This window comes from Mesoplodon densirostris, chromosome 20, assembly GCF_025265405.1.
Source record: "Mesoplodon densirostris isolate mMesDen1 chromosome 20, mMesDen1 primary haplotype, whole genome shotgun sequence".
NCBI classification, from domain to species: Eukaryota; Metazoa; Chordata; class Mammalia; order Artiodactyla; family Ziphiidae; genus Mesoplodon; species Mesoplodon densirostris.
In genome coordinates, this window is record NC_082680.1 from 21,566,961 (window position 1) to 21,593,408 (window position 26,448).

At 43.0% G+C, this 26,448-nt stretch overlaps 1 protein-coding gene across 4 annotated transcripts in view; it reads right to left on the reverse strand.

The window, feature by feature from the left end:
• Positions 1-508: 508 nt before the first annotated feature.
• Positions 509-26,448, reverse strand: part of MFHAS1 (multifunctional ROCO family signaling regulator 1) — a 131,192-nt gene continuing 105,252 nt past the window's right edge. The window contains exons 2-5 of one of the 4 annotated variants that reach the window (XR_009530796.1): positions 18,898-18,969; positions 17,559-17,685; positions 5,549-5,659; positions 509-714 (exon numbers count right to left, since the gene is read on the reverse strand). Coding sequence is in view for 3 of the 4 variants with exons in the window: in XM_060085989.1 (XP_059941972.1) it covers positions 15,361-15,436; positions 17,559-17,685; positions 18,898-18,969 (275 nt within the window). In the remaining variant the exon portion in view is untranslated. Of the gene's footprint in view, positions 715-5,548; positions 5,660-14,917; positions 15,437-17,558; positions 17,686-18,897; positions 18,970-26,448 lie in introns of those variants that run through there. The other 3 variants (XM_060085990.1, XM_060085989.1, XM_060085991.1) reach the window with 3 other exon arrangements.

The window sequence follows — 26,448 nt, forward strand, 5'->3', positions numbered from 1 at the left end:
AGGAACCAACCCTTAATCCATGGGCAGAGAGATAGGTATCTTTTTTTAAAATCTGCAGAGAATTAAAGAATAAACAAAAGGTCCTATGCTAAAATAAGAAATCAGCCCCATCTTGGCACAGTTCTCATCAGAATATTGCACCCAGTGTTAACTAACTCTAGAAGCTTCAAACTGTATAAATTTAAATGTATTTGCGTATTATAAAAATAAAGATAAACATATACATATTTTACACTAGTTACGGAACAGCAATGAATGGTCAGTCGATCCCTCTTTCACATTTAACAAAACTGAAATCTGAGTGCTCTAAATACTGCCACCTGTACTGGAATTATGGCTTATATGTGCACGGAAAACAAAATCCCTGAGAAGCCATTCGACTTTTTTTTTTTTTTTTTTTTCTTCAAGTAGCGCTCTCCTTGGAGGATCACAGTTCTGAGGTTCAGGTTGTAAAACATTTGCTCCACATTCTCTCCCATCCTTCCCACCCCCCGCCCCGCCCCGCCTCTCCCCACCTTGTCTACAGGCTAGGTGTGCTTCCTTCCTGAAAGCACCCTGAACACACATACACTCAAATTCACAGAACACGCCAGGGAGTGTGGAGGGTTTGCCGGGTACAAAAGATGGTCCAGGTGCGTTCTGATGCTCTTTTCTCCATGGAAATTCCACAGCCATAAAAGTCACTGGTTTCTGTGCTTTTCACCAACGTTCTTCCTATGTGGGTAGATGAGAAGAAAGCACAGAAATGAACAAAGGAAATAGGAAATGATATTCTCAATGATAAGAACAGCAAGTCATACTGTCTTTTTTTTTTTTTTTTGCACCCACATTTTCATGTCTACTTCTAGAGCTCCATATAAAATTGTAAATGCAGGCAACCAATGTTCCTACAAAGGAAAGAGGCTTTTTACTAAAAACCTAGTCAAACATTTCTGTTTATGACATTAAGATCAGACATAAAGAGAAAACTAGACGAATTAGCTATAACTACCTATTCCATTGTAATTTCACAGCTTAACTGGATTTCTGATTAAGAATCCTGAACTCTAAATACAGCACTGCTTCCTTTCAGCACTGCTTCCTTTCAGGAAACACACATAGACACACTAAATAACCCTCTACAAGTAGGAATATATATCAGTACTAAGAAGTGAGAATGAGTGTCTATCTGGACTAAAAAGCATGATTTTACTTAAAGACTTCCAAACTAAAAGCTGGAGTTGGATGAAAATAAAATGAAGAAATTGCTGTATCATCAACTAATTAAACCAAGTGGCATTCAATTCAGACAAAATGGTTAGACGAAAACATGTCAAATGCTCCCATCCCTTATTTTAGCTTTCCTATAATGACACATGACGTGATGTTTTTTAAAGTGTTTTGACAACATTTAATAAAACATACAAAGACATAAAGGGGTTATTACCTGCTTCTCCCACCCTCCACCCCACATCTGTCTTAATGCTGCCTGATTTTTTGGAAACTGATAATTCACTATCTACCTACGACATCTCTCTCGCCCACATAAGAACTGGCTGCGCATAATATTAATAACATCACCAAAAATAGGCACCTTCCATTTACTAAGGACTTACTATACACTAGGAACCACGTCATTCACCATGTTGCATTATTTGATTAATCCTAAACGCATAACGCTCTATGAGGTAAGCTCTGCATTCACCAAGAAAGAAGCTAAGGTTCCAAGAGGTTAAATAACTTCCCCAAGGGCACACACCAGTGAGCAGCAGGGCCAGGCCTTTAAAGAGGATTATTTGACTCCGAAGTATGCTTGACAGCTAAAAGCGAGGCTGCAATATTTGGGGCCCTAGGGGTCGTTTCACATTCCTATGGCACTGAGGCATATGGACTTTTGGAAGGCCTATTAATAGAGTAAACTTCCCAGTAGAGAAGGTTTTGAAAACGGCCTCAGACTCAAGTAATCATAAATCTAAGTGTAAAGAGGATGGCAGTGTGAACACTCATCCCAACTAAGCAGTTAACTCTGGTGAAGCGAGTTCCAGCTTCATGGGGGGGAGGTGCTGCGTTAACGCTTTTCTCACTGCATCTAACAAACCTTGAGAAATGCAGGCAGTTGTGTCTGGCTGTCTGCTCCCCTGAGCCACTAGTTAAGACCGAGAAACACAAGGACACGTAATCAAGGACACCTAGAGGGAATATTCCAGTGTTCAAGGGAGAAAAAGGAAAACTGGTTTGAGCATTTTTCCACATGGATATCATTTTTCTTGTGTGGGCGCTTAGGGAAAGAGAAGAGCCATCGAATCACCAACCCTCCCCACCTCTCCCTGCTCTTCCATCTCAATAAACTCGCCCTCATCTGTCAGGATCCACCTCAAATGCTACTTCCTGGAGCTTTTCCTGATTGTCCGGCAGAGTTCTTTCTTCTCTGTGTCCACAGGACTTTGTCGATACACCTGTTGCTGCAGGTATCACATTTTAATTGGAATTAGACATTCGCAAGTTTCTCTGGTTGTGTCTTTGGTTCCCATTCTCCCCAAGGAGGCTATTAGATTCTTGCAGTTCTCTATTATTTCTGTACCCTCAACAGTTGGCACAATGCCTCGTAGAGGGCAAATACTCAACAAAGATCTGCTGAATGAATAAGGAATAAGATGTGATGGAAAAGTCACAGGCAAAAACAGCCAAGCTACTCTGAGATCTTTTCTGTAAGGGGGTGGATGAGAACTATTAAGGAGATGTGAAGGAAAGAGGGTCTGAGTACAGTTAGAAGGACTGGGGGTGGCTTCTCAGAGGAGGTGACACATGTCCTGAGTCTTAGGGACGATGGGCCTTCATCAGGTAGGAGAGAAGGGGTGGCAGCTAGCTGTGGACCGAGAGCCGGCCAGAGGTCAGGTGTGGCTGACCCTCCACAGTAAGGGAGTGTCACAAGTCAGAAGGGTGGCCGGGGTCTGCTTGGGAAGCCTTGTGTGTCATGCCCGGGATTTTGAACTTGCACCATAATCACCAGGAAGCCATTCAAGGCTTTTCAATAGAAAATTGATGGGGTCTGATGTTGAAAAATCAGTTGGTTTCCAGGAGAAAAAGACTAGCGGAGGAGGAGGCCGGTTGAGACTCAATCACAGGGATCTTGGCAGAGACAGGAGGACCCACAGGAAAGCACGGGCCGAAGAGCAAGTTCCATGGCCAGATTCGCTCTTTGAAGACACACGATGAGGCGGGGTAGCAAGCAGGTCGCAGTGGAAGGCTGACTGCGCGTGGGAAGAGGGAGCGGGGAGGGTTGAGTGCACAGACGCGCAGCCCGGCAGATGGCGCAAAGCGATGCCAAGCCCGGAGACGGGAGGAGGCAGGGGCAGTGAAGAGCTCCGGGGCGGGGGGACGAGAGGTGCGCTGTGGAGCCACGGCACGTCCAGGGGAGCTGCCGGGCGGGACGCGGCAAACGCATTCAGCGTATTAGAAGCTCAGGCTGACAGTGAAGCCACACCCTGTTGTATTGACGTTAAGCGGATCTTTTCTGTCCTCTGATGCTTTGACCTCTGCGGCCTTGCCCACCGCGGAGAGACTGCCCCTCCCAGGGTCAGCCAGTTAGTGCCCACTCGTAGTCGACAACTCAGACCGAGCGTGCTTGCTTCTCATGCAAACCAGCGAGTCCGGAGTCCACTCCCCTAACCACCCCGTTGATCAGGCTCTCACACTCCAGGCCACTCTCCACCTGCCCTGATCACACCAGGACCGGGCTCCAGACAATTCGGGACTGTCTTTGTGCCCCAGAGCCCGCGGAAACTACCCAAACCGGCCCGTCCTACATGTGCTCCCCTGCCTTGCCCGTACCTTCCCGCAGAGACCACAGCACAGGCCCCTCCCCTCCGCCTCCTGGCCCACAGGTGCTTCCCCACGCAGCCCTGCCCCCGCCCCAGGGCACGGCGTGCCCCTCCCCGAAGGAACTGTAATAAACTGTCTTTTCCCCGGCAGTCGTTTCCTGATCTGTTGGCCTCATCGTATCTCTAATCTTCCATTCCCACGCTATACGGAGTTTGTCCAGGCACATGGGCACTGGCATCTACAATGTGAAAGGAATGATTCCCCTCATCTCCTCTTTATCCCAGGAAGATGGGTTTAGGACACTGACGTTTACTGAGTAGCTGCAGGTGGCCTCATAAACAGATCTGCATGTACTTCACCTTGACCCCTCCGTGGTGGTGGTGAGCCAGCATGCTCTCCTGACTCCTCAGCACGCACATTTACCTGCCTTGCGCCGGTACCTCAGTTAATAAGCAAAACAGTCCTAGGTAAGTCAGTGAGTAGATTTTACTCTAGCATCTATTTTTGGATTTTGAAATTTTGTTTTCTGTTATTACCTTTATATGTTATGCATGGTGTACATACTAATATTTCTGGTAGAAATAACAGCAACTGGATTTATTGAGCAATACTTAATCTGTGTAAGGAATAATGCTAAATACTTCCCCTGCAACGGTCTCTAAATGCACAGAACGAGCTCAGGAGATAGTGCTGCTGTGATCTGCACCTGTCACAGCACTAACACATAGCCGGATTCAAACTCAGAGGGCATAACTCCAGAGCCTGTCGAACTGCCTTGAGAAAATAAATACCAACACTGCTTATAAAAAGCTGTTTGCTGGGACTTCCCCGGTGGCGCAGTGGTTAAGAATCTGCCTGCCAATGCAGGGGACATGGGTTCGAGCCCTGGTCTGGGAAGATCCCACGTGCCACGGAGCAACTAAGCCCTTGCACCACAACTACTGAGCCTGTGTTCTAGAGTCCACGAGCCACAGCTACTGAGCCCGTTTGCTGCAACTACTGAAGCCCGTGCACCTAGAGCCTGTGCTCTGCAACAAGAGAAACCACCGCCATGAGAAGCCTGCACACCGCTCGCCACAACCAGAGAAAAGCCCTCACGCAGCAACAAAGACCCAACGCAGCCAATAAATAAATAAATAAATAAATAGTCAATTAGCTACAAAGTAGGAAGCTCCAGATTTTAAAAAAATGGTTTGCTGTGTTAATCAGCTTGAGCTTTTCCTGATGTTATATCCTTGCATTACATTAGAATGAGGTTTTTTTTTTTTTTTTTTGCAGTACGCGGGCCTCTCACTGTTGTGGCCTCTCCCATTGCAGAGCACAGGCTCCGGACGCGCAGGCTCAGCGGCCATGGCTCACGGGCCCAGCTGCTCCGCAGCATGTGGGATCTTCCCAGACCGGGGCACAAACCCATATCCCCTGCATCGGCAGGCGGATTCTCAACCAGTGCGCCACCAGGGAAGCCCAAAATGAGGTTTTTTAAATGACTTTTTTCCGAAAAGGATCTAAGGTGACTGATATATGCATTACAGTAAATTAGGCAAAAGAACTGAGCAGTTTTCTTATTTTTAATTCTCCAATATGTCTTGATTCTGGATAAGTAAAAGATTTGTAATCTTAAAATGTCCTGCTGTATAGAATCTCTTCGTCCCAAGCCCATCCTCCCCCTTTTTTTCCCCTAAACTCTCCAAGTCCTTAGGAGGCCCTTACCTATTTAAGAAACCCTCTCTGCTTCCCAGAGACTTACCCTTAAAAATTGGTGCTCCTAAAGTCACAGATTGGGTACAGTAAAAATGATGGCATAAGGGAAAGAAGCACTATCTTTTCCACTTAATTGTCCAAGAAAGTATGGAGATACCTAAGCAGAGAGGGAACAAATTCCAGTATCAATGTGGCTGACGGGAGACTAAATAATCAAAGAAACACTATTCCTCCCAGTCGTGAAAGCAACAAGGCAAGGAGCTATCTTACTCCTTACAAAGAACAAAACAAATCAATGCAAATCATTGTGATACACCCCACAGGCAACCTCCACATTTAAGCCTCCGTTCCTTCTGAAATCCCATCCCATCCCCACCCTTCATGTTTTACACTTCGGAGATCAGTGAAAAACTCTCCATTGTGATTAAGCCAAATTTATCCATTCCTTAAAAAAAAAGGTTTTTTAATCGAGTCCGAAGGAATCTGAGTGCAGTTAAACATACTTTGCCTATTTATTTGGTGAGGTAAAGGCCACAGAATCTTCATCCTACTTTTTATAAAAGGCTTAATTGGTCTTAAATGTCCTTATGTCATAACAGTGTAACTGCCAACATTCCTATGCAAAGTAATCACTATGGGTTTGAGAATACTTGCAAACAGTAAGTAGCTGGAATCTTACTTGAATTGGAACGCTACAGTATATACGCAATAATCCAAGTTTGAAATGCAGTGTGAGCCTTGTCCTTTATTATCGGTAATACTTTCTGGAAAGGAGAAAGCTTTGCCCAGCAATTTTCAAACCAGCCCATTTTTTTCTAATTCTGTAACACATGACCTGCCAAAATCAGAAGTTGCTTCCTTCTTCAGTTCCACCACTCCACAGACAGATAGGGTAGCACCACAAAAGAAATGGCAACTGCCAGAAAATAAAAATGATACTTTTCTGTTTCCTGCATGTTCAAGGACCAGTCCATTAAGAAGCCACACGGAAGTGTAAGTTGCATTCCAGTATGTCTTTTAAAAAAATGTTTATATTGGACTATAGGTGATTTAGTGTTGGGTTAGTTTCAGGTGTACAGCAAAGTGAAACTATTACACATATGCATATGTCCACTCTGTTTTAGATTCTTTCCCCATATAGGCCAATAGAGTATTGAATAGAGTTCCCTGTGCTATACAGTAGGTCCTTGTTGGTTATCTATTTTAAATATAGTAGTGTGTATATGTCAATCCCAATCTCCCAATTTATCCCTCCCACCCACCTTTCCCCTTTGGTAACCGTAAGTTTGGGTTCTATGTCTGTGAGTCTGTTTCTGTTTTGTAAATAAGTTCATTTGTATGATTTTTTAAAGATTCCACATATAAGCGATATCATGTATTTGTCTTTGTCTTACTTCACTTAATATGATAAACTCCAGGTCCCTCCATGTTGCTGCAAATGGCATTTCATTCTTTTTAATGGCTGAGTAATATTCCATTGTATTTATGTACCACATCTTCTTTATTCATTCATCTATTGATGGACATTTAGTTTGCTTCCAAGGCTTGGCTAGAGTATACAGCACTGCAACATTGTGGTGCACGTATCCTTTCGAACCATTTTCTCCAGATATATGCCCAGGAGTGGGATTGCTGGGTCATATGGTAGCTCTATTTTTAGTTTTTTAAGGAATCTTCATTCTGTTGTCCATAGTGGCCGTACCAATTTACATTCCTACCTACAGTGCAGGAGGGTTCCCTTTTCTCCACACCTTCTCCAGCATTTATTGTTCGTAGACTTTTTGATGATGGGAATATTCTGACTGGTGTGAGGTGATATCTCATTATAGTTCTGATGTGCATTTCTCTAATAATTAATGATGTTGAGCATCTCATCTTTTCATGTGCCTCTTGGTCATCTGTATGTCTTCTTTGAAGAAATGTCAGTTTAGGTCTTCTGCCAATTTTTTGATTGGGCTGTTGTTTTGGGGTTTTTTTGATATTGAGCCACATGAATTATTTGTAAATTTTGGAGCTTAATCCCTTGTTGGTCACATCATTTGCAAATATTTTCTCTCATTCTGTGGGGTTTCTTTTCATTTTGTTTATGGTTTCCTTTGCTGTGATAAAGCATTTAAGTTTAATTAGGTTCCATTTATTTATTTTTATTTTTATTTTCATTACTCTAGGGGGTGGATCCAAAAAGATATTGCTGCAATTTATGTCAAAGAGTGTTCTGCCTATATTTTCCTCTAAGAGTTTTACAGTATCCAGCCTTACATTTAGGTCTTTAATCCATTTGGGGTTTATTTTTGTGTATGGTGTTAGAGAATGTTTTAATTTCATTCTTTTACATGTAGCTGTCCAGTTTTCCCAGCACCACTTATTGAAGAGACTGTCTTTTCTGCATTGTGTAGTCTTGTCTCTTTTGTCGTAGATTAATTGACCATAGGTGTGTGGTTTTATTTCTGGGCTTTCTATCCTGTTCCATTGATTTATATTTCTGTTTCAGCACCAGTACCATACTGTTTTAATTACTGTAGCTTTGTAGTATAATCTGAAGTCAGGGAACTGATTCCTCCAGCTCCGTTTTTCTTTCTCAGGATTGCTTTGGCTATTTGGGGCCTTTTGTGTTTCCATACAGTTTGTAAAATTTTTTATTCCAATTCCGTGAAAAATGCTATTGGTAATCTGATAGGGATTGCATTGAATCTGTAGATTGCTTTGGGTAATATAGTCATTTTGATAATATTGATTCTTCCAATCCAATAACATGGTATATCTCTCCATCTGTTTGTGCCTTCTTTGATTTCTTTCATCAGTGTCTTACAGTTTTCTGAGTACAGGTCTTTTGCCTCCTTAGGTAGGTTTATTCCTAGGTATTTTATTCTTTTTGATGGGATGATAAATGGGATTTTTCCCTTAATTTCTCTTTCTGATACTTTGTTGTTAGTGTATAGGAATGCAAGAGATTTCTGTGTATTTCATGCAACTTTACCAAATTCATTGATGAGCTCTAATAGTTTTCTGGTAGCATCTTTAGGATTTTCTATGTAGTATCATGGTGTATCGATCATGGTATATGATCCATTTTGTTTTGTTTTGTTTTTGTTTTTTTGTGGTACACAGGCCTCTCACTGTTGTGGCCTCTCCCATTGCGGAGCACAGGCTCCGGACGCGCAGGCTCAGTGGCCATGGCTCACAGGCCAGCCGCTCCACAGCATGTGGGATCTTCCCACACTGGGGCACGAACCCTTGTCCCCTGCATCGGCAGGCAGACTCTCAACCACTGAGCCACCAGGGAAGCCCTATGATCCTTTTAATGCATTGTTGGATTCGGTTTGCTAGTGTTTTGTTGAGGATTTTTGTGTCTGTTCATCAGTGATGTTGGCCTGTAATTTTCTCTTTTTTTGTTGTGTCTTTATCTGGTTTTGGTATCAGGGTGATAGTGGCCTCATAGAATGAGTTTGGGAGTGTTCCTTCCTCTGCAAGTTTTTGCAAGACTTTTGGAAGGATAAGTGTTGACGCTTCTCTAAATGTTTGATAGAATTCACCTGTGAGGCCATCAGGTCCTGGACTGTTTGTTGGGAGTTTTTCAATCACAGTTTCAATTTCAGTACTTGTGATTGGTCTGTTCATATTTTCTATTTCTTCCTGGTTCAGTCTTGGGAGATTGTATCTTTCTAAGAATTTGTCCATTTCTTCCAGGTTGTCCATTTTATTGGCATAGAGTTGCTTGTAGTAGTCTCTTATGATCCTTTGTATTTCTGTGGTGTCAGTTGTAATGTCTCCTTTTTCATTTCTAATTTTATTGATTTGAGTTCCTCTCCCTTTTTTTCTTATCAGTTTTGTTTAGGTTTATCAATTTTATCTTTTCAAAGAACCAGCTTTTAGTTTCACTGTTTTTTTAAATTGTTTTCTTCATCTCTATTTCATTTATTTCTGCTCTGATTTTTATGATCTCTTTCCTTCTGCTAACTTTGGGTTTTGTTTGTTCTTTCTTTGGCTGCCTTAGGTGTAAGTTTAGGTTGTTTGAGATTTTTCTTGTTTTCTGAGATTGTCAGATTCTGAGATTGAGTAAGGTTGTATTGCAATAAACTTCCCTCTTAGAACTGCTTTTGCTGTGTCCCACAGGTTTTGGATTGTCATGCCTTTGTTGTCATTTGTCTCTAGGTATTTTTTTTTATTTTGTCTTTGATTTCTTCAGTGATCCATTGGTTGTTTGGTATCATATTGTTTAGCCTCCACGTATTTCTGCTTTTTACAGTTTTTTCCTTGTAGTTGATTTCTTACCTCATTGTGTTTGGAAAAGATGCTTGATACGATTTCAGTTTTCTTAAATTTACAGAGGCTTGATTTGTGGCCCAGCATATGATTAATCCTCAAGAATGTTCCATGTGCACTGGAAAATAATGTGTATTCTGCTGCATTTGGATGGATATAAATATCAGTAAGTCTGTCTGGTCTAATGTGTCATTTAAGGCCTGTGTTTCCTTACTGATTTTCTGTCTGGATGATCTGTCCATTGATGAAAGTGGTGTGTTAAAATCTGCCACTATTATTGTGTTACTGTTGATTTCTCCTTTTATGGCTGTTAGTATTTGCCTTATATATTGAGGTGCTCCTATGTTGCGTACGTTTATATTTACAATTGTTATGTCTTCTTCTTGGATTGATCCCTTCATCATTATGTGGTGTCCTTCTTTGTCTCCTGGAACAGTTTTTTTTTTTTTTTTTTTTTTTTTTTTTTTTTTGCGGTATGCGGGCCTCTCACTGTTGTGGCCTCCCCCGTTGCGGAGCACAGGCTCCGGACGCACAGGCTCCGGACGCACAGGCTCAGCGGCCATGGCTCACGGGCCCAGCCGCTCCGCGGCATATGGGATCCTCCCAGACCGGGGCACGAACCCGTATCCCCTGCATCGGCAGGCGGACTCTCAACCACTTGCGCCACCAGGGAGGCCCAGTTTTTATTTTAAAGTCTATTTTGTCTGATATGAGCATTGCTACTCCAGCTTTCTTTTGATTTCCATTTGCCTTTTTCATTCCCGTCACTTTCAGTCTGTATATGTCCCTAGATCTGAAGTGGGTCGCTTGTAGACAGCATATATACAGGTCTTGCTTTTGTATCCATTCAGCCAGTTTTGGTTGGAGCATTTAGTCTGTTTACGTTTAAGGCAGTTATTGATATGTAGGTTCTTGTTGCCATTTTATTAATTGTTTTGGGTTTGTTTTCGTAGGTCTTTTTTCTTCCTTTCCTCTTTTGTTCTCTTGTGATTTGATGACTACTGTTGTGTTTGGATTCCTTATTCTTTTTTGTGTGTGCATCTATTGTAGATTTTTGGTTTGTGGTTACTGTGACGTTTTAATACAGCAATCTATATAAAAACAGGATTGTTTTAAGTTGCTGGTCTTTTAATTTCAAGTGCATTTCCAATATCCTGCATTTGTATTCTCCTCTTTTCACGACTGCTGACTTTCATATCATTTTGTGTGTGGTTGACTTGCTACCTTTACTGTAATGTTTGCCTTTACCAATGAGCTTTTCCATTTGTAATGTTCTTGTTTCTAGTTGTGGCCTTTTCTTTTCCACTTAGAGAACTTCCTTTAGCACTTGTTGCAAAGCTGGTCTGGTGGTGCTGAAATCTCTTAGCTTTTGCTTGTCTGTAAAGCTTCTGATTTCTACGTCAAGTCTGAATGAGAGCCTTGCTGGATAGAGTATTCCTAGTTGTAGGTTCTTCCCTTTCATCACTTTAAATATATCATGCCATTCCCTTCTGGCCTGCAGTTTCTGCTGAGAAATCAGCTGATTACCTATGGGAATTCCCTTATATGTTTTGTTGCTTTTCCCTTGTTGCTTTTAATATTTTCTCTTTGTCTTAATTTTTGTCAATTTGGTTACTATGTGCCTTTGTGTGTTCCTCCTTGGGTTTATGCTGCCTGGGACTCTCTGTGCTTCCTGGACTTGGGTGACTGTTTCCTTTCCCATGTTAGGGAAGTTTTCAGGTACTATCACTTTAGATATTTTCTCAGGTCCTTTCTCTCTCTCTTCTCCTGCTGGGACCCCTATATTGTGAGTGTTGGTGTGTTTTATGTTGTCCCAGAGTTCTCTTAGACTGTCTTTATTTCTTTTCACTCTTTTTTCTTTTTTTTTTTTCCCGGTACGTGGGCCTCTCACTGTTGTGGCCTCTCCCGTTGCGGAGCACAGGCTCCAGACGCGCAGGCTCAGCGGCCATGGCTCACGGGCCCAGCCGCTCCGCGGCGTGTGGGATCCTCCCGGACCGGGACATGAACCCACGTCCCCTGCATCAGCAGGCGGACCCTCAACCACTGCGCCACCAGGGAAGCCCCTCTTTTTTCTTGTCCACAGCAGTGATTTCCGCCATTCTGTCTTCCAGATCACTCATCCGTTCTTCTGCCTCATTTATTCTATTGATTCCTTCTAGTGTATTTTTCATTTCAGTTATTGTATTGTTCATCTATGTTTGTTTGTTATTTAGATCTTCTAGCTCTTTGTTAAACATTTCTTGTATCTTCTCAATCTATGCTTCCGTTCTTTTTCCAAGATCTTGGATCATCTTTACTATCATTACTCTGAATTCTTTTTCAGTTAGATTGTGTATCTCCAATTCACTTAGTTGTTCTTTTGAGGTTTTATCTTGTTCCTTCGTCTGGGATGTATTCCTCTTGCTGGCTCATTTTGTCTAACTTTCTGTGATTGTGGTTTCCATTCCATAGGCTGCAGCGTTGTAGTTCTTGGCTTCTGCTGTCTGCCCCCTGGTGGATGAGATTGATCTAAGGGGCTTGTGCAGGCTTCCTGGTGGGAGGGACTAGTTTCTGCCCCCTTGTGGGTGGAGCTGGGTCTTGTCCTTCTGGTGGGCAGGGCCCTGTCAAGGGGTGTGTTTAGTGGGCAGCTGTGGGCTCAGGAAGACTTGAGGCAGCCTGTCTGCTGATGAGTGGGGCTGTGTTCCCACCCTGATGCTTGTCGGACCTGAGGCCTCCCAGCACTGGAGCCTACAGGCTGGTGGCTGGGGCCAGGTCTTGGTGAGAAAATGGCAGCCTCCAGGAGGACTTGCACCCATGCGTGCTCCCCAGAACTACCGCCACCAGTGTCTTTGTCCCCACAGTGAGCCCAAGTCATCCCCCCTCCCCCCCACCAGTAGGAGACCCTCCAATACCAGCAGATAGCTTTGGCCCAGGCTCTTGCGAGGTCACTGATTTTTCCCCTGGGTCCTAGTGCACATGAGACCTTGTGTGCACTCTCCAGGACTGGAGTTTCTGTTTCCCCCAGTCCTGTGGAATTCCTGTGATCAAATCCCACTGGCCTTCAAAGCCAGATGCTCTGGGGGCTCCTCCTGAAACCAGACCCCCAGGCTGGGGAGCCTGATGTGGGGTTCAGAACTTTCACTCCTGTGGGAGAACCTCTATGATATAGTTATTTTCCAGTTTGTGGTTTGCCCACCTGGCAGGTATGGGATTTGATTTGATCGTGATTGCACCACTCCTACTGTGCTGTTGTGGTTTCTTCTTTGTCTTTGGATGTAGGAAAACTTTTTTGGTAGGTTCCATCATTTTTTTATTGATAGGTGTTCAGTGGTTAGTTGTGATTTTGTTGTTTTCGTGAGAGGTGGTGAGCTCATGTCCTTCTACTATGCCATCTTGTCCCCACCCACTGTATGTATCTCCAGTATTTCTTAAGGTAAAACATTTTCATAGCTAACCTGCTGAATTCTGTCTGTTAAATGAAAATCAGTAGACAAATTGAGTCAAGTGGCAGTTTTTCAGAATATATATTTTAATTGGTAAAGGAGGAGGATCTCTTTGGAAATGAGAAAGAAATATTCCATAAGTTATCTAAAAATGAAAGGCAAACAGCAGGCTGCAATTTGCCCAAAGAAGTTCACACTTCCCTTCTGAACTGGAATTTTAAAGTGTGTCTCAACCTGTAAAGCAACAGGATGGAGACAGGAATTCACAAATTTTTTTTAATTAAAAAAAAAAATCCTTCTATTGTACGTTTGCCTTGCTTTTCCCACTGAAAGTATATTTTTGCCCTTTATGATCCCTAAAGTCCAAGGCTCAGTATCCCTGTCTATATTAAAGGTCAGTTAGGCTGCCACTCAGAAGTTCTGAAGGATAAATATGTGACAGATGGATGTGTTAATTAAGTACCTGGTGGGAATCCTTTCACAGTGCAGACGGATATCAAATTACCACAGTGTACACTTTAAATATCTTACTTATCTGTCAGTTACATCCCAATAAAGCTAAAAAAAAAGAAGATCAGTGGGCGCCAAGGGTTAAGAGGGGAGGGGGGGATAAAGAGGGAGAGTGCGGAGGATTTTTAGGGCAATGAAAATATTGTGTAAGGTGCTGTAATGGTAGATACATGTCATTCTGTAGTTGTCCAGACCCATGAAATGTACAACATCAAGTGTGAACCGTAATGTAAAGCGTGGGCTTCGGATGATAACGAGGTGTCAGTGTAGGTTCATCACCTGTGACGAATGTTCCAGTCTGGTTGGGGAGGCTGTGTGTGGCCAGGGCAGGGGGTAGATGGGGTCTTTCTGTACCTTCTGCTCGATTTTATTGTGAACCTAAAACTGCTCTTAACAACTAAGTCTATGTTTTTAAAAATGGCTACCTATACTTTAGGTATAGGTAGAGTTCTGAAGGAGGCTGATTTCCCTACAAGAAACTCCATTTCCCTTCTACTGTTCAGTAAGCGGGGCTGGCAGCAGGGGTGCACGTCACTTCACTGCCTTCAGACTGCACTGGGCCAAAGATAACAAGTGTTTGTATGAATTTCCTTAAAACTCACAAATCTGTTTCATACCAACACACCAGGGAGCAAAACCATTCCTGAAAGTGGCACTAAAAATTATTTATTTTCTGCATGGAACTAGGTATTGTATTAGGCACGGTGACTGCAGGTGGGCATGGGCATGAAATTTCTCTTTGGAATGATGAAAATGTTCTAAAGTGAGATTGTGGTGACAGCTGTGCAACTCTGTAAATATATGAACCCTCACTGAACGGGCAAGTTTTATGGTATGAAAGTATACGAAAGCTTTAAAAAAATGTTTATCAGACAGAACCCGTATCCTTAAGGAGGTCAGGATTTTTCAAAGCAACCCAGCAAATCTGCTACTAGATCAATTTTCATCTCATCTCTGAGGCAAATATCCTTGAAAATCAGCCCAGGATTGCCAAAGTATGGAAATGACTCGTATTTCTATCTGATAATCAGCCAAGGGACCAAGAAATCACTCAGTTGATACGTTTCTCCTTGGAGAGCGAGGTGCAGAAGGATAGGCATTTCATTCAATTCATGTAACCTCTTCCCCATGGAACGCTGGCAGGGACTTCACCATCATCCAAGGTGAATTATGAGAATAAGTCACTTTTTAAAAAATAAATCACTACTTGCTCTTTATTCTCTGTCTGTAGGGGAATAACACACCTCGAAATTTTAAAAAATGAGAAATAGAGAAGCTTGGAATTCATAAGGAAGATCCAATCAAATAACAGTCATCAATGGTTTTTCCTTATAAAGCTCATAGTAGCACCATTATTTTACACATGGTCAAAGGCAGGCCATGAATGACAAGTCTCATTTGACCTATAAAGGAGAGGAGTAAACTGGTCAAAGAAGAGCTTGGGATGCCTTTTTAAAACCACTGTAAGATCTAGAGCAATGACCTAAGAGTAGGGTGATTATTCTGGTTTTCCTGGGATGGCTCTGGTTGCCGCCTGTCGTCCTGGCAGAATTATTAAGAATTCTCCTGAAGATGAGACTCACTGGCCTGGGAGCCCTGGAGGGGATCTCGACGAGCAGAATGTCTGGCACACACATGACAATCATCTGAGTGACTCGTTTCCTTAAAGACTAGTGCCTGGCCCTGGAAATTCTGATGCACACGTGCCTGATGAAGAAAGTCTGATCTTGACCATCGACCTGCATTTTAGAGGAGGAGAGAGCAGGAGAAGGTCACTCTCTAGTGACTTGCCTAAGTTAACTGGGGCTGGAGTTGCAAAACCAGGGCAATAACTCCAGTCTACCAATTTCTACTGTCCGCTGAGACCCTAAGTCTAACTCTCAGAAGCTCTCAGGCTCAGACCCAAGCTGTCTGGACCTAACGATCACCTCCTGGGACAGCTTTCCTCATCGATCCCCAAATCTCCCACTTCCAATACATTGCCATCCACTTGTAAACTAGAGTTTCCACTGGGCTGTGCAGGGTGCCTGTTTGTTTCCATTTTGTTCTCAAGGATATTCCTTCATTTAGAATTGAGTTACCCTCTAAATCTGCCATCCACTGTATGAGACCTTTTCTTAAAAATCCATTTCAAAATAAAACCGTTCACAGAGCTAGGTCAAAAGCAGTTCAGTCCCTAAAGGTATCCCCTCCAGCATCTAGAAGTCTCAGGTCATGTGGCTCTGATTACCCAAGGCTTTAAAGCTGCTTGTTCATTTCAGGTATGATAAACTGGAAGAGACGCGCTGATGGCATTTCTGCAGGTTGGTATAGATGTCCTTCTGTGGCAGTACAACAGAAGCCGGTGAGAAGACGCTGATAACTCTGGCTCAGTGCCACTGTGGTTTCTCGTGCAAGTGGATATTCTAACTCAAACCTCTATCTTGCCTATTAAATGCCACGCGGCTATGGCAAAACAATAGGTTACCGTCTCTCCTGGCTCAGGAAAATCTACACCCATGCAAAGCCTATTGAACAATTGTTTCCCTCCATTCCAGACCCTGTTTTTTATAATATCCCTTTATCCTTACCCTGTGTGTAAGAAAGGCACCAGTGTATACCAATTCAGAGAATGGTAACATTTCTGATGTTTGGTATGCTCAGGACAGGGGAATGTTCTGGTTCATGTTTAGTTACTGGGTCATCCTAAGAAGCATTTCAAGGTTTCACAATGTCACAGGGTCATATATTAGTGATAAGTTAACCTTAAAAAGCATTCTGAATAGAAGAGCATGAGAGAAGAATTTCCCCTGGGTGTTCAGTGACATTTTCCAGCAAAGATGGATTAGGGATGTTCTGTCTAATGAATTACCCAGTTTGGAGAAAAGGGACAGCTGCTAATGAATGAGAAATCCCCAGCAGACCCTTGCTCTGCAGACAGCATATCAAGGGCAGGAAAGCTGATACTTGGAGGGTTGGAGACATAAGTTCCTATCACACAAGCTCTCAGGAATGCAGCGGGACAGCAAGTTTCTCAAGAGGCCGTTAACAGGTCACCATTCTCAAATACGAACTTTTCAACATCCCTATACAAAGCTTAGATATGGAAAAAATATTCTGTGTGGTCAACTAGGAAGAAAAATGGAAGTCTCCTTCATGAATACTTTGTTGATATCACCCAGAAGACCAGGGACTACTGCTTTTCAAGATTTGCAGTAGAAAGGTATTTCATCTCAGTCTAAAGTAGCCTGTTCAGTTCTTAACACTACAGAAAAAACCAAACAGATGAGTTTAACCTAAGTTTATCATCTGAGTTCAATGCTAAGCTAACCTTGTATCCAAAAGTTAGTTCACACGGGTACATTCTGTGTCTTTAAGTGCATTTTGGGGAAGGTGGGAAAAAACCACACAGCTTCTGATTGTCGAGGCTGATAGAGAATCAGAGACCCACAAGAAAAAAGGATCTACTACAGATTTTCTGCCAGCTTTTCTTATTTAATGAGCCCTCGCTGTTTTCTGAAGTGAGGGCCCACTTCATACTACAATGACAGAATTATGACTCTCCATCAAAAAAAAATCACTCTTTTTGGTTGCATATACCTGCAAATATACTAAAAAAACAATGAATCATACACTTTAAACAAGTGAACTGTATAATATGTGAACAGTATCTCAGAAAGCTGTTTTAAAATGTGCTTTTATCAGCAAAAGTAAAAAAAAAATCACAAATAACAAAAAATGAAAGTTCCTAGTTTGTTGTATAAGCCATAGTTTTGCTGTAGGTCTGCCCTGGGGGAGCATCTCCAGGTTTGATGAAAGGTACTTTAACCTGGATTTTTGTTCTCAGGAGTAAGGGACAGGGGCTGCGGGCTCAGAACTCACTTGGAACACGGGCTGATCACAGTCGGTGTGGGTGGGTAAACCAAGGCAACATTCACTCGCTCGCTGCCATTCTTGGGGCAAATGATCTCTGCCACGCCTTCTGGTCTGGGCTGACTCAGCAACTCCCCTGCAGGAGAGAGAAACATGCATCAGTGAGATTTGCCTTCAAAACTGAGGCCACCTTAGAGAGGAGGCTGGGAGCAGGGCAGGTAGTGAGGACGACGGGGAGGGGCTGCAGACGGTGGAATCAGAGAACAAATGTGCAACCAGAGCAGAACTGGCTCTGCTCTCACTGGCTCCTCTGCATCACTGTGGAGAACATTCTAATGGTGATGACAGGAAGGCTACCGTTCCGGACAGAGACAGCATCTGCCGCTCCTTTCCTCACCTTCCTTTCCCCAGAGGGGCTCCAGAGATCTTTATCTAGACGTCGCAGCAAACCGAGCCAGGATCCCTTGAGCCCGGAGAAGCAGGGCTGCCAAGGCGGTGTTTGTAATTAGGATGGGGGCAGGTGGAATTCGCAGCAGCCTTGCAACAAAGCCCCGTGTTAACGATCTGGAAATGCAGCTGACTAAAGGTGTGTTATCAAGGTAAACAGGCCGGCTTCATGCTGGCAAGAGGATTTCCTGGGTAGGTATGTGTGCAGATTTGTAAAGGACCAACACAATGCGCTCTTATGAGTAACGGGAGCTAGTAAGTCACCCCAAAGGAAACCTGCGTACTCTGCCTGCCCCGGATACGATCTCTCCAACCAGATCATCAAATCCCTAAGAGCAGTGATGCCTTCCGTTTCTTGGTTTCCTCCCCACTGTCCACTTACCCAGTAGCACCCTGCCCTTTCTCTGTTTTCATGGCCAGCACAGTGCTGTTGCTCAGAGAATTCAAAAAATAGCTTTTGGCGGACAATGGTGCATTATTGCCTAAATTCCCCTACTTATACCTAGGAAGTAAATAAACGAAACCAAGGACACAAAACACCTGCCAACTGGGGAAAGATGCTACTGGAAATAAAACATCAACTATGACAGCCATCACTTGTATTACTGACTTGAAATTCTGGGGACCCCAAAGTATATGCCATCATGTGAGGATACAAAAAATCCTTTGACTGAAGATGCCGTGTATCTAAACGTCTCACCTTCAGCGAACTCATGTTGATAGAGCCTGCCCATGTGCCAGCACTGAATGGACAGCGTTATATGTACATCTCATTTCATCTTTACAACGTTACTATAAGGTTTACCCTTATTTTGCAAGGTTATGTGATGTACCCAGAGTCAAGGCTAGCAAGGGGCAGACTCGGGCTGTGACCTTGGGAACCCGTCTCTGGGGCCCTTACCTTTTGCTGCCACCCTCTGATACCCGTCCCCCCAAAGTGGGGACTGCTTCTTTACTCCAGAACACATCTCTCCTAGAAAAGTAATCCAAAAATGCTATTATTCAGTAATGAACTAACCATTGACATCTTTGTACTTTTATGAAAGACAGCTGTTTCCTGGTTTGAACAATTTTATATGGCTTTGCACAATACGAACCAAATGTAGTTTGAGTTCCTTAACCAAACTAACGTAAACACCGAATGACTGCGAAAATTAATTTAGCATCATTAACTTGTATCATGCATACATGGGTATCAGAATTCTGCTCCGACACCAGCTAGGAAAAGATCTCAAAATATAAAAAGGCAAATTAAAAACGTAAACATTAAATGCTCCCGAAGTCATAAAATGAACCAAAGTAACAGCATGTTGCGCCACACTGAGACTTGGAAGTCATCCAGTCCAAATACCACTTTACAAGTCAGAAGGTCTCTGAGTTTAACAGATTTGCTCTGAGTCCCACAGACAGCTTTAAACCCACCACCTACCAGGGGGCTAGAACTGCACCAAGAGAAAGCTCTGAACCACCCAGGCCTGTTAACACCCCCGGTCCCGGACCGCCCTCCCCTGCTTCCTCACCTGATACTTTCAGTTTCTACTTTCTGTCCCAAGATTACCCCCAAGGCTTGAACCCAGGCTGGGAATCTCTGGCTTCCCCCAAGAACCCTCTCCTGGTGGGAATTTCACACAGGCCTCCTCCTTCCTGCAAGTGCCTGAGGGCCCAGGATAACAAGTGTAGATGTCAGGCCCCGACCCCAGGCTCCCGTTCCTGCACCGCTGGCTTCCTTGCTGGGAATAGTGTAGGTTTTGCCAGAGAACTGGAAATAATTAGCAGTTGACTATTAAGCATTGGCTATCAATTTCTATTAAGCCAACAGCTTTAGTGCCCCCCACCCTGCCCCAGATGCCCAGGGAACTGGTTTTGTGTGGGTCGTACCCCTAGCAGCACTGCCAGCCACTGAAACAGCAGGAAAGTCGAAGGCACTGAGAAATTTCATGCATACGAAAAATTCACTTGGTGCTATGCAGATGAGCAAGAAACAGAACAGTTCACAAGCTCCAGGACATGCGTGCACTCCGACAAGCTACCGCTTGGGGCCAGATTCTGAGGATTTCGGAAACGTGCCCAGTTGCTAAATTAAGAAAGTAAGAGAAACAGATTTTTCCTCTCAAAGAAAAAACCCCACTATCTTATCAGTAACACAAATAGTGGTTCCTAACGTGTTGGCTACTAAAATAGAAGCTAATTGGCTCCGATTTCCGTAACACAAACTTGATTTTCAAACTAAAGCACAGGCTATTGGTTGAGCTCCTAATTAGGGAGATATTACTGTGTGAGGAGCTGCAGGGATACAGGAGTCTAAAGCAAGGCCTGTGATGTGGAGGGCTTCGGCACTGGAGAAAGTCGAGTGCACAGAAAAAGAACTACGGTACTGTGCAGTGGATGCCCCCTAGGGAGTTATGAGACGCTAGAGAACGAATGAGAAGGCCAGACTAATACTGATTTCCAGGACTGGAAAAGACCTGGAAGTGTGGGGAATTTAGATTTATTACACATCTATCATCACTAGCAAAAGCTAATAAAAAAGATAAATCCCAAAGTTGGTGGCAGCTGCAATAAAAATGTTATATTTACAGAAAATGTTACCAACAGAGGAAGGAGAAATATTCATGTGACCTGGTATATTTCCATTTTTAGGAACTCGCTTCAAGGAAGTGGGCCTTTCTTACAAAAATTATACAGTGATTGCTCATAGCAACACTATTCATAAAACAGTGAAAACTTAGTAACCCTCTCAAATATTCAACAAAGGGGAAATGATTAAAAACTATGACAGAATTCTCTGAAGTCATTAAAACTTATGAGACCAATATTTCTGTGTAGAAAGTAAATTTGAAAGTATGTTCTCATTAGAAACAGAAACTGATAAGGAACAACAACTGGATTTGGAGTGAAATGGGTCATTCAAGATTCAATGGTCCTGAGGTGATTTGTTTATTTTTATGCTTGAATCAATTAAAAAAAAAAGGCTAAGTATGCTTCACACTGAAGGGAGATGCCAGCTTTAAATGCTGATGCTTTCTCCTCTGTTAGATATTCTCTATTCTTGTGCGGTTTTTACACAGTCTTCCTGAAGTAGCAGAAACTTGCTGGATGAACAGACCACTGCATCTACTGAGGCTGTATTAGGCCACTACACAGTCTCCCTGTGCCTATTAAAGTTATGAAAAGCTATTCTTTTTTTTTTTTTTTTTTTTTGGTGGTACGCGGGCCTCTCACTGTTGTGGCCTCTCCCGTTGCGGAGCACAGGCTCCGGACACGCAGGCTCAGCGGCCATGGCTCACGGGCCCAGCCGCTCCGCGGCATGTGGGATCTACCCGGACTGGGGCACGAACCCGTGTCCCCTGCATCGGCAGGCGGACTCTCAACCACTGCGCCACCAGGGAAGCCCTGAAAAGCTATTCTTAGTTAATCACTCTGTCTCAAGATTTCTGGCATTAAAATGCTAGTGAACGCTCATTAGCTGTTTTTCCCCTGTGGAAGAATAGAACACCAAGTTTTATTATGAGTTATTTTTAAACTACAGGAGATAAGTGAAATAAGCTCGTCTTTTTCTGCTAATCATCAGAATTCACAAATATTGGGCACATTATGCAAAATACTAAAAATGTATCACTGATGACCCAAACCACAATATTAAAGGCCTAAAACATGTCTTTTCAGTACAAATAAAACCCACTTCCTGATCCAGGGTAAAGATTTGAGTTATGAACATCCCTCAAAACAGCAAAAGTGGTCTGGAAATTAAAACAAGCAATTATATAGATTCTATTAAATAAGGAATTATCTAGATTTCTTCAAGGCCTCTTTCAGCTTGAATATTCTGAAGCTCACTCCTCCACCCCGCAGAGTTCACTGCTGTCTTTTAAGTGTGACTCTGGATGAGATGCAATGATACACAAACGCATATTTCCCACATCCCCTCAGGGCAAAGGCAGCATCCTCAGAAACTGATGAGCAGGAAGGCTCCCATTTTGCCAGCCCATCGAGTTATCAAAGGCAGCAAAGATGGGAGAACTCCACGGTCCCTTTTATATGAAGACGAACGCCAGAGAGAGATAAAAGGACATCTTGTCTTAAAACAAAGGCCAGAAAGTATATACAAAGGAGAGGTAAACACTGTGAATGTAAGTTAGTGCAGCCGCTATGGAAAACAGTATGGAGGTTCCTCAAAAAATTAAGAATAGAACTACCATATGATCCAGCAATTCCACTCCTGGGTATGTATCTGGGAAAAAATGAAAACACTAATTTGGAAAGATACACGCACCCCAGTGTTCATAGCAGCACTATTTACAATGGCCAAGATATGGAAGCAACCCAAGTGCCCATCAACAGACAACTGGATAATGAAGATGTCGTATATACATACAATGGAATATTACCATTTGCAGCAACATGGATGGACCTAGAGAATATTATGCCTAGTGAAATAAGTCAGAGAGAGAAAAACAAATACTGTATGATACCACTTACATGTGGAATCTAAAAAATAATGCAAACAAATGTATATAGCAGAACAGAAACAGACTCACAGAAAACAAACTAGTGGTTACCAAAGGGGAAGAGGGGACAGTTCAGGAGTAGGGGATTAACAGATACAAAGTACTATACATGAAATAGATAAGCAACGAGGATATACTGTATAGCCCAGGGAATTATAGCCATTATCTCATAATAACGTATAATGGAGTATAATCTGCAAAAATGAGTCACTGTGCTGTACACCTGAAACTAACATAATACTGTAAATCAAGTACTCTTGAATAAAAAATAAGAAAAATGCACCACTGTGCACACTTAACAGTGTGAGGAAAGGGAGCAGTAGAGATCTCTCAGTACCTATTGGTTCCCACAAAACTAACATTTGCAGACCTGGCCGCCTCATGCTGTTTTAGGGGATGGTCCCTATAGCTGAGCCTCATCACAGCACCTCCCTCAGGACCAGGGTGGGGCAGCTCCAGCTTGGCTGCTGTTCCAAAGAAATAAAATAAATAGACTAGGTTGTACTTTTAGGTAGTCCTGTTTTTTTTAAAAAAAAATCCATTTTGTGACTATGAATTATGACTTTTTTTTAGAAGAGAAACTGATGTGCAGGAAGTAGCACAGTGAGCCTGTGTCAAGAGCACAAACAGGCCTGCTCCTTCCATCTCCGAGACCAGGACTGAGCCCATCTCTGGCCGACATCGTTTCCACAGAGGTAAAAATTATGCACAACTATAGAAGTGTGATCTTCCCAACTTATAAAAGTGTCTAAAGTGCCATTTTATAATAGTCACTTGGAATACATGGAAACAATTGTAAGTTTAAAAACCAAAGGATATAGGTCATAAAATGTCACTGAATGTGGTATTTTCCATCAAATTGAAATGAAAGGTGAAGTTTAAAAGTAAATTTAAAATCAAAATGGATTAAAGGTAATTTGGCTTTGGAATTGTTTTTGGAAATTTTACCGTAACCTTTAAGTAAACAGGAGGTATCAGTAACTTGGAGCTAGGATAACTTTACTGGCAAAAGACATCCTGGTATAAATTAGATGTGAAACGAAAGAGGAAAATCTTATGTCCTAGGCCTGGTTCTGCCACTGAGTTCACTCATTCATTCAACAGGTACGTAACCACCACCAACTCATGTGGGACAGCACCACCGACTCTGAGAGAACAGGAGCGAATAAGGTGCACGGAGACCCCTGGTTTCGTGGCACTTACAGTCTAGAAGGAAGAGTAGTAAGGAACAAACTGCATAACCTACTAAAAACTTGTTACACAGATTATTAAAACAGGCTAATGAGATAGGGAGTGACTGGGTTGCCCAGGATGCCTCTCTGAGGAGGTGACGTTTATGCTGAAAGCTAAACGACAAGCCATGGGAAGAACATTCCAGGCAGAGGAAACCGCTAATGCAAAGTCATTAAAGTAGGAAGATGCTTGGCTGCCCAGAGAAGAATCTAGGTCATGGGGTGAAGGGGAAACGGGACAAGACGAAGAGGCAAGACAGTGAGGCCCGGATCATGGACTTTGCAGACAGGGGAAAATGTTTGGTTTTGATTCTAAGTGGTGGGGAGCCATGTGGAAGGTTTTAAATGGAGTAATGACATCTGATCTAAGAAGATCCCTCTGGCTGCTGTGTAGGATGGCAAAATGAAGGCAAGGAAACCATAAGAAGGTTCACAGAGGAGCCCAGGTGAGAGGTGGTGGAGGCCTGGTCTGGAGAGGCACCCATGGAGATGGAGAGACTGGTGTTATGTTTCATACACGGTCAGCAGGACTTGCCAGTGAATTGGATGTGGAGGTAAGATGCACAGACGAACCAAGGATAATTCCAAATCTTTGGTATGGGAAGACGGCAGCTGGTGGTACTACTTGAAAGACTAAGCGAGAAGATTGTTAGTGGGAAGGGGAGAAATTAGGAGTTCTGTTTTGGCCAAGTTAGATTTGACTGTTAGACAACAGGGTGATAGATATTAATTGTGGAATTACACATTCAGTTCTGGATTTGCAGGAAAAGGTTAAGGCTGGAGGTAGAGATTTGGGAGGAAGCAGCAAACACATGGTCTGGAAAGGCATAAAAGTGAATGACATCACCCAGGAAATTGAGTAGATAAGAAAAAGGAAACAGAGACAGCCTGGGGTGCTCCAAGTTTAGAGCACTGAAAGTTTAGAGGCTGAAAAGGAGAGAGGCCAGCCAGGAACTGCCAAGGAGGCAGAAGGAGAACAAGAAGAACGTGGCTTCACAAAGGAAACCAAACTCCTTCAAGAAAAGGGAGTGACCAGCTGTGCTCAACTCTGCTGAGTGGACAAGCAAAGTAACGACGGAGACGGGACCACTGGGTTTGGAGGTGACCGGAGGCTTTGACAGAAGCAGAAAGGTGGGGACGGGTGTGTGAAGAGGGCTGAGGAAAGGATGGGAGGCGGAAGTGGGAACCACAGCCAGAGACAGAGTTCCACGAAGCTGTGAATTATGTGGTACTTGCCACCTGTACTCTGAGCTGGGTATCCCACACCCGAAAAACACAATTAAGGAAATGGCCCTGTTTCTCTCTTGAGTTTTCTCCAGCTCGAAGTCTCCGTGTCTGAACTACTACAATGAACAGGTGGGTAGATGGAGGAGTGAGTAATAGAATGAGTGAAAGATCACAAGGCTCAGAAGAGAAAGGAGGGACTTCCCTGGTGGTCCAGTGGTTAAGAATCCGCCTTCCAATGCAGGGGACATGGGTTCGAACCCTGGTCCAGGAAGATCCCACATGCCGCGGAGCAACTAAGCCCATGTGCCACAGCTACTGATCCCATGTGCCATAACTACTGAAACCCGCGTGCCTAGAGCCTGTGCTCCACGAGAAGCCAACACAATGAGAAGCTCACGCACCACAACAGAGTAGCCCCCACTCACTGCAACTAGAGAAAGCCTGTGTGCAGCAACGAAGACCCAATGCAGCCAAAAATAAATAAATTTTTAAAAATAGTTATTAAAAAAATGTCAAAAAAAGAGAGAAAGGAGCCCAGCGCAAAGGCCCTGGAGGCCAAGGTGATGAACTGCTCCTTTGAAAAGATAAACAGGGGTGTCCACGTCTTTTCCAGAGTGGGTTATGTGGTAAGAAAGCCACCTGTATGGTAGACATTTCCATTAAAAAAAACAACAATGGTGAAATACCATGTGCTTGCTATTGAAAATAGATTTTTATCATAAGTCAGTCTATGCAATACTTAGCAAATTACCAATGCCATTTTTTTTTTTACAGAAACTAAAACAAAAATTTACAATTGGTGTGGAAGCACAAAAGACCCCGAATAGCCCAAGCAATCTTGAGAAAGAAAAACGGAGCTCGAGGAATCAGGCTCCCTGACTTCGGACTATACTACAAAGCTATAGTCATCAAAACAATATGGTACTGGCACAAAAACAGAAATATAGATCAGTGGAACAGGATAGAAAGCCCAGAAATAAACCTACACACCTATGATCAACTAATCCATGACAAAGGAGGCAAGAATATACAATGGAGAAAAGACAGTCACTTCAGTAAGTGGTACTGGGAGAACAGGACAACTACATGTAAAAGAATGAAGTTAGAACACTAACACCATATGCAAAGATAAACTCAAAATGGATTAAAGACCTAAATGTAAGGCCAGATACTATAAAACTCTTAGAGGAAAACATAGGCAGAACACTCTCCAACATAAATTGCAGCAAGATCATTTTGGACCCACCTCCTAGAGTAATGAGAATAAAAACAAAAATAAACAAATGGGACATAATGAAACTTAAAAGCTTTTGCACAGCAAAGGAAACCACAAACAAAACAAAAAGACAATCCACAGAATGGGAGAAAACATTTGCAAATGATGCAACTGACAAGGGATTAATCTTCAAGATATAAACAGCTCATGCAGCTGAATACAAAAAAAAAAAAAAAAAAGAAAAAAAATGGGTGGATGATCTAAATAAA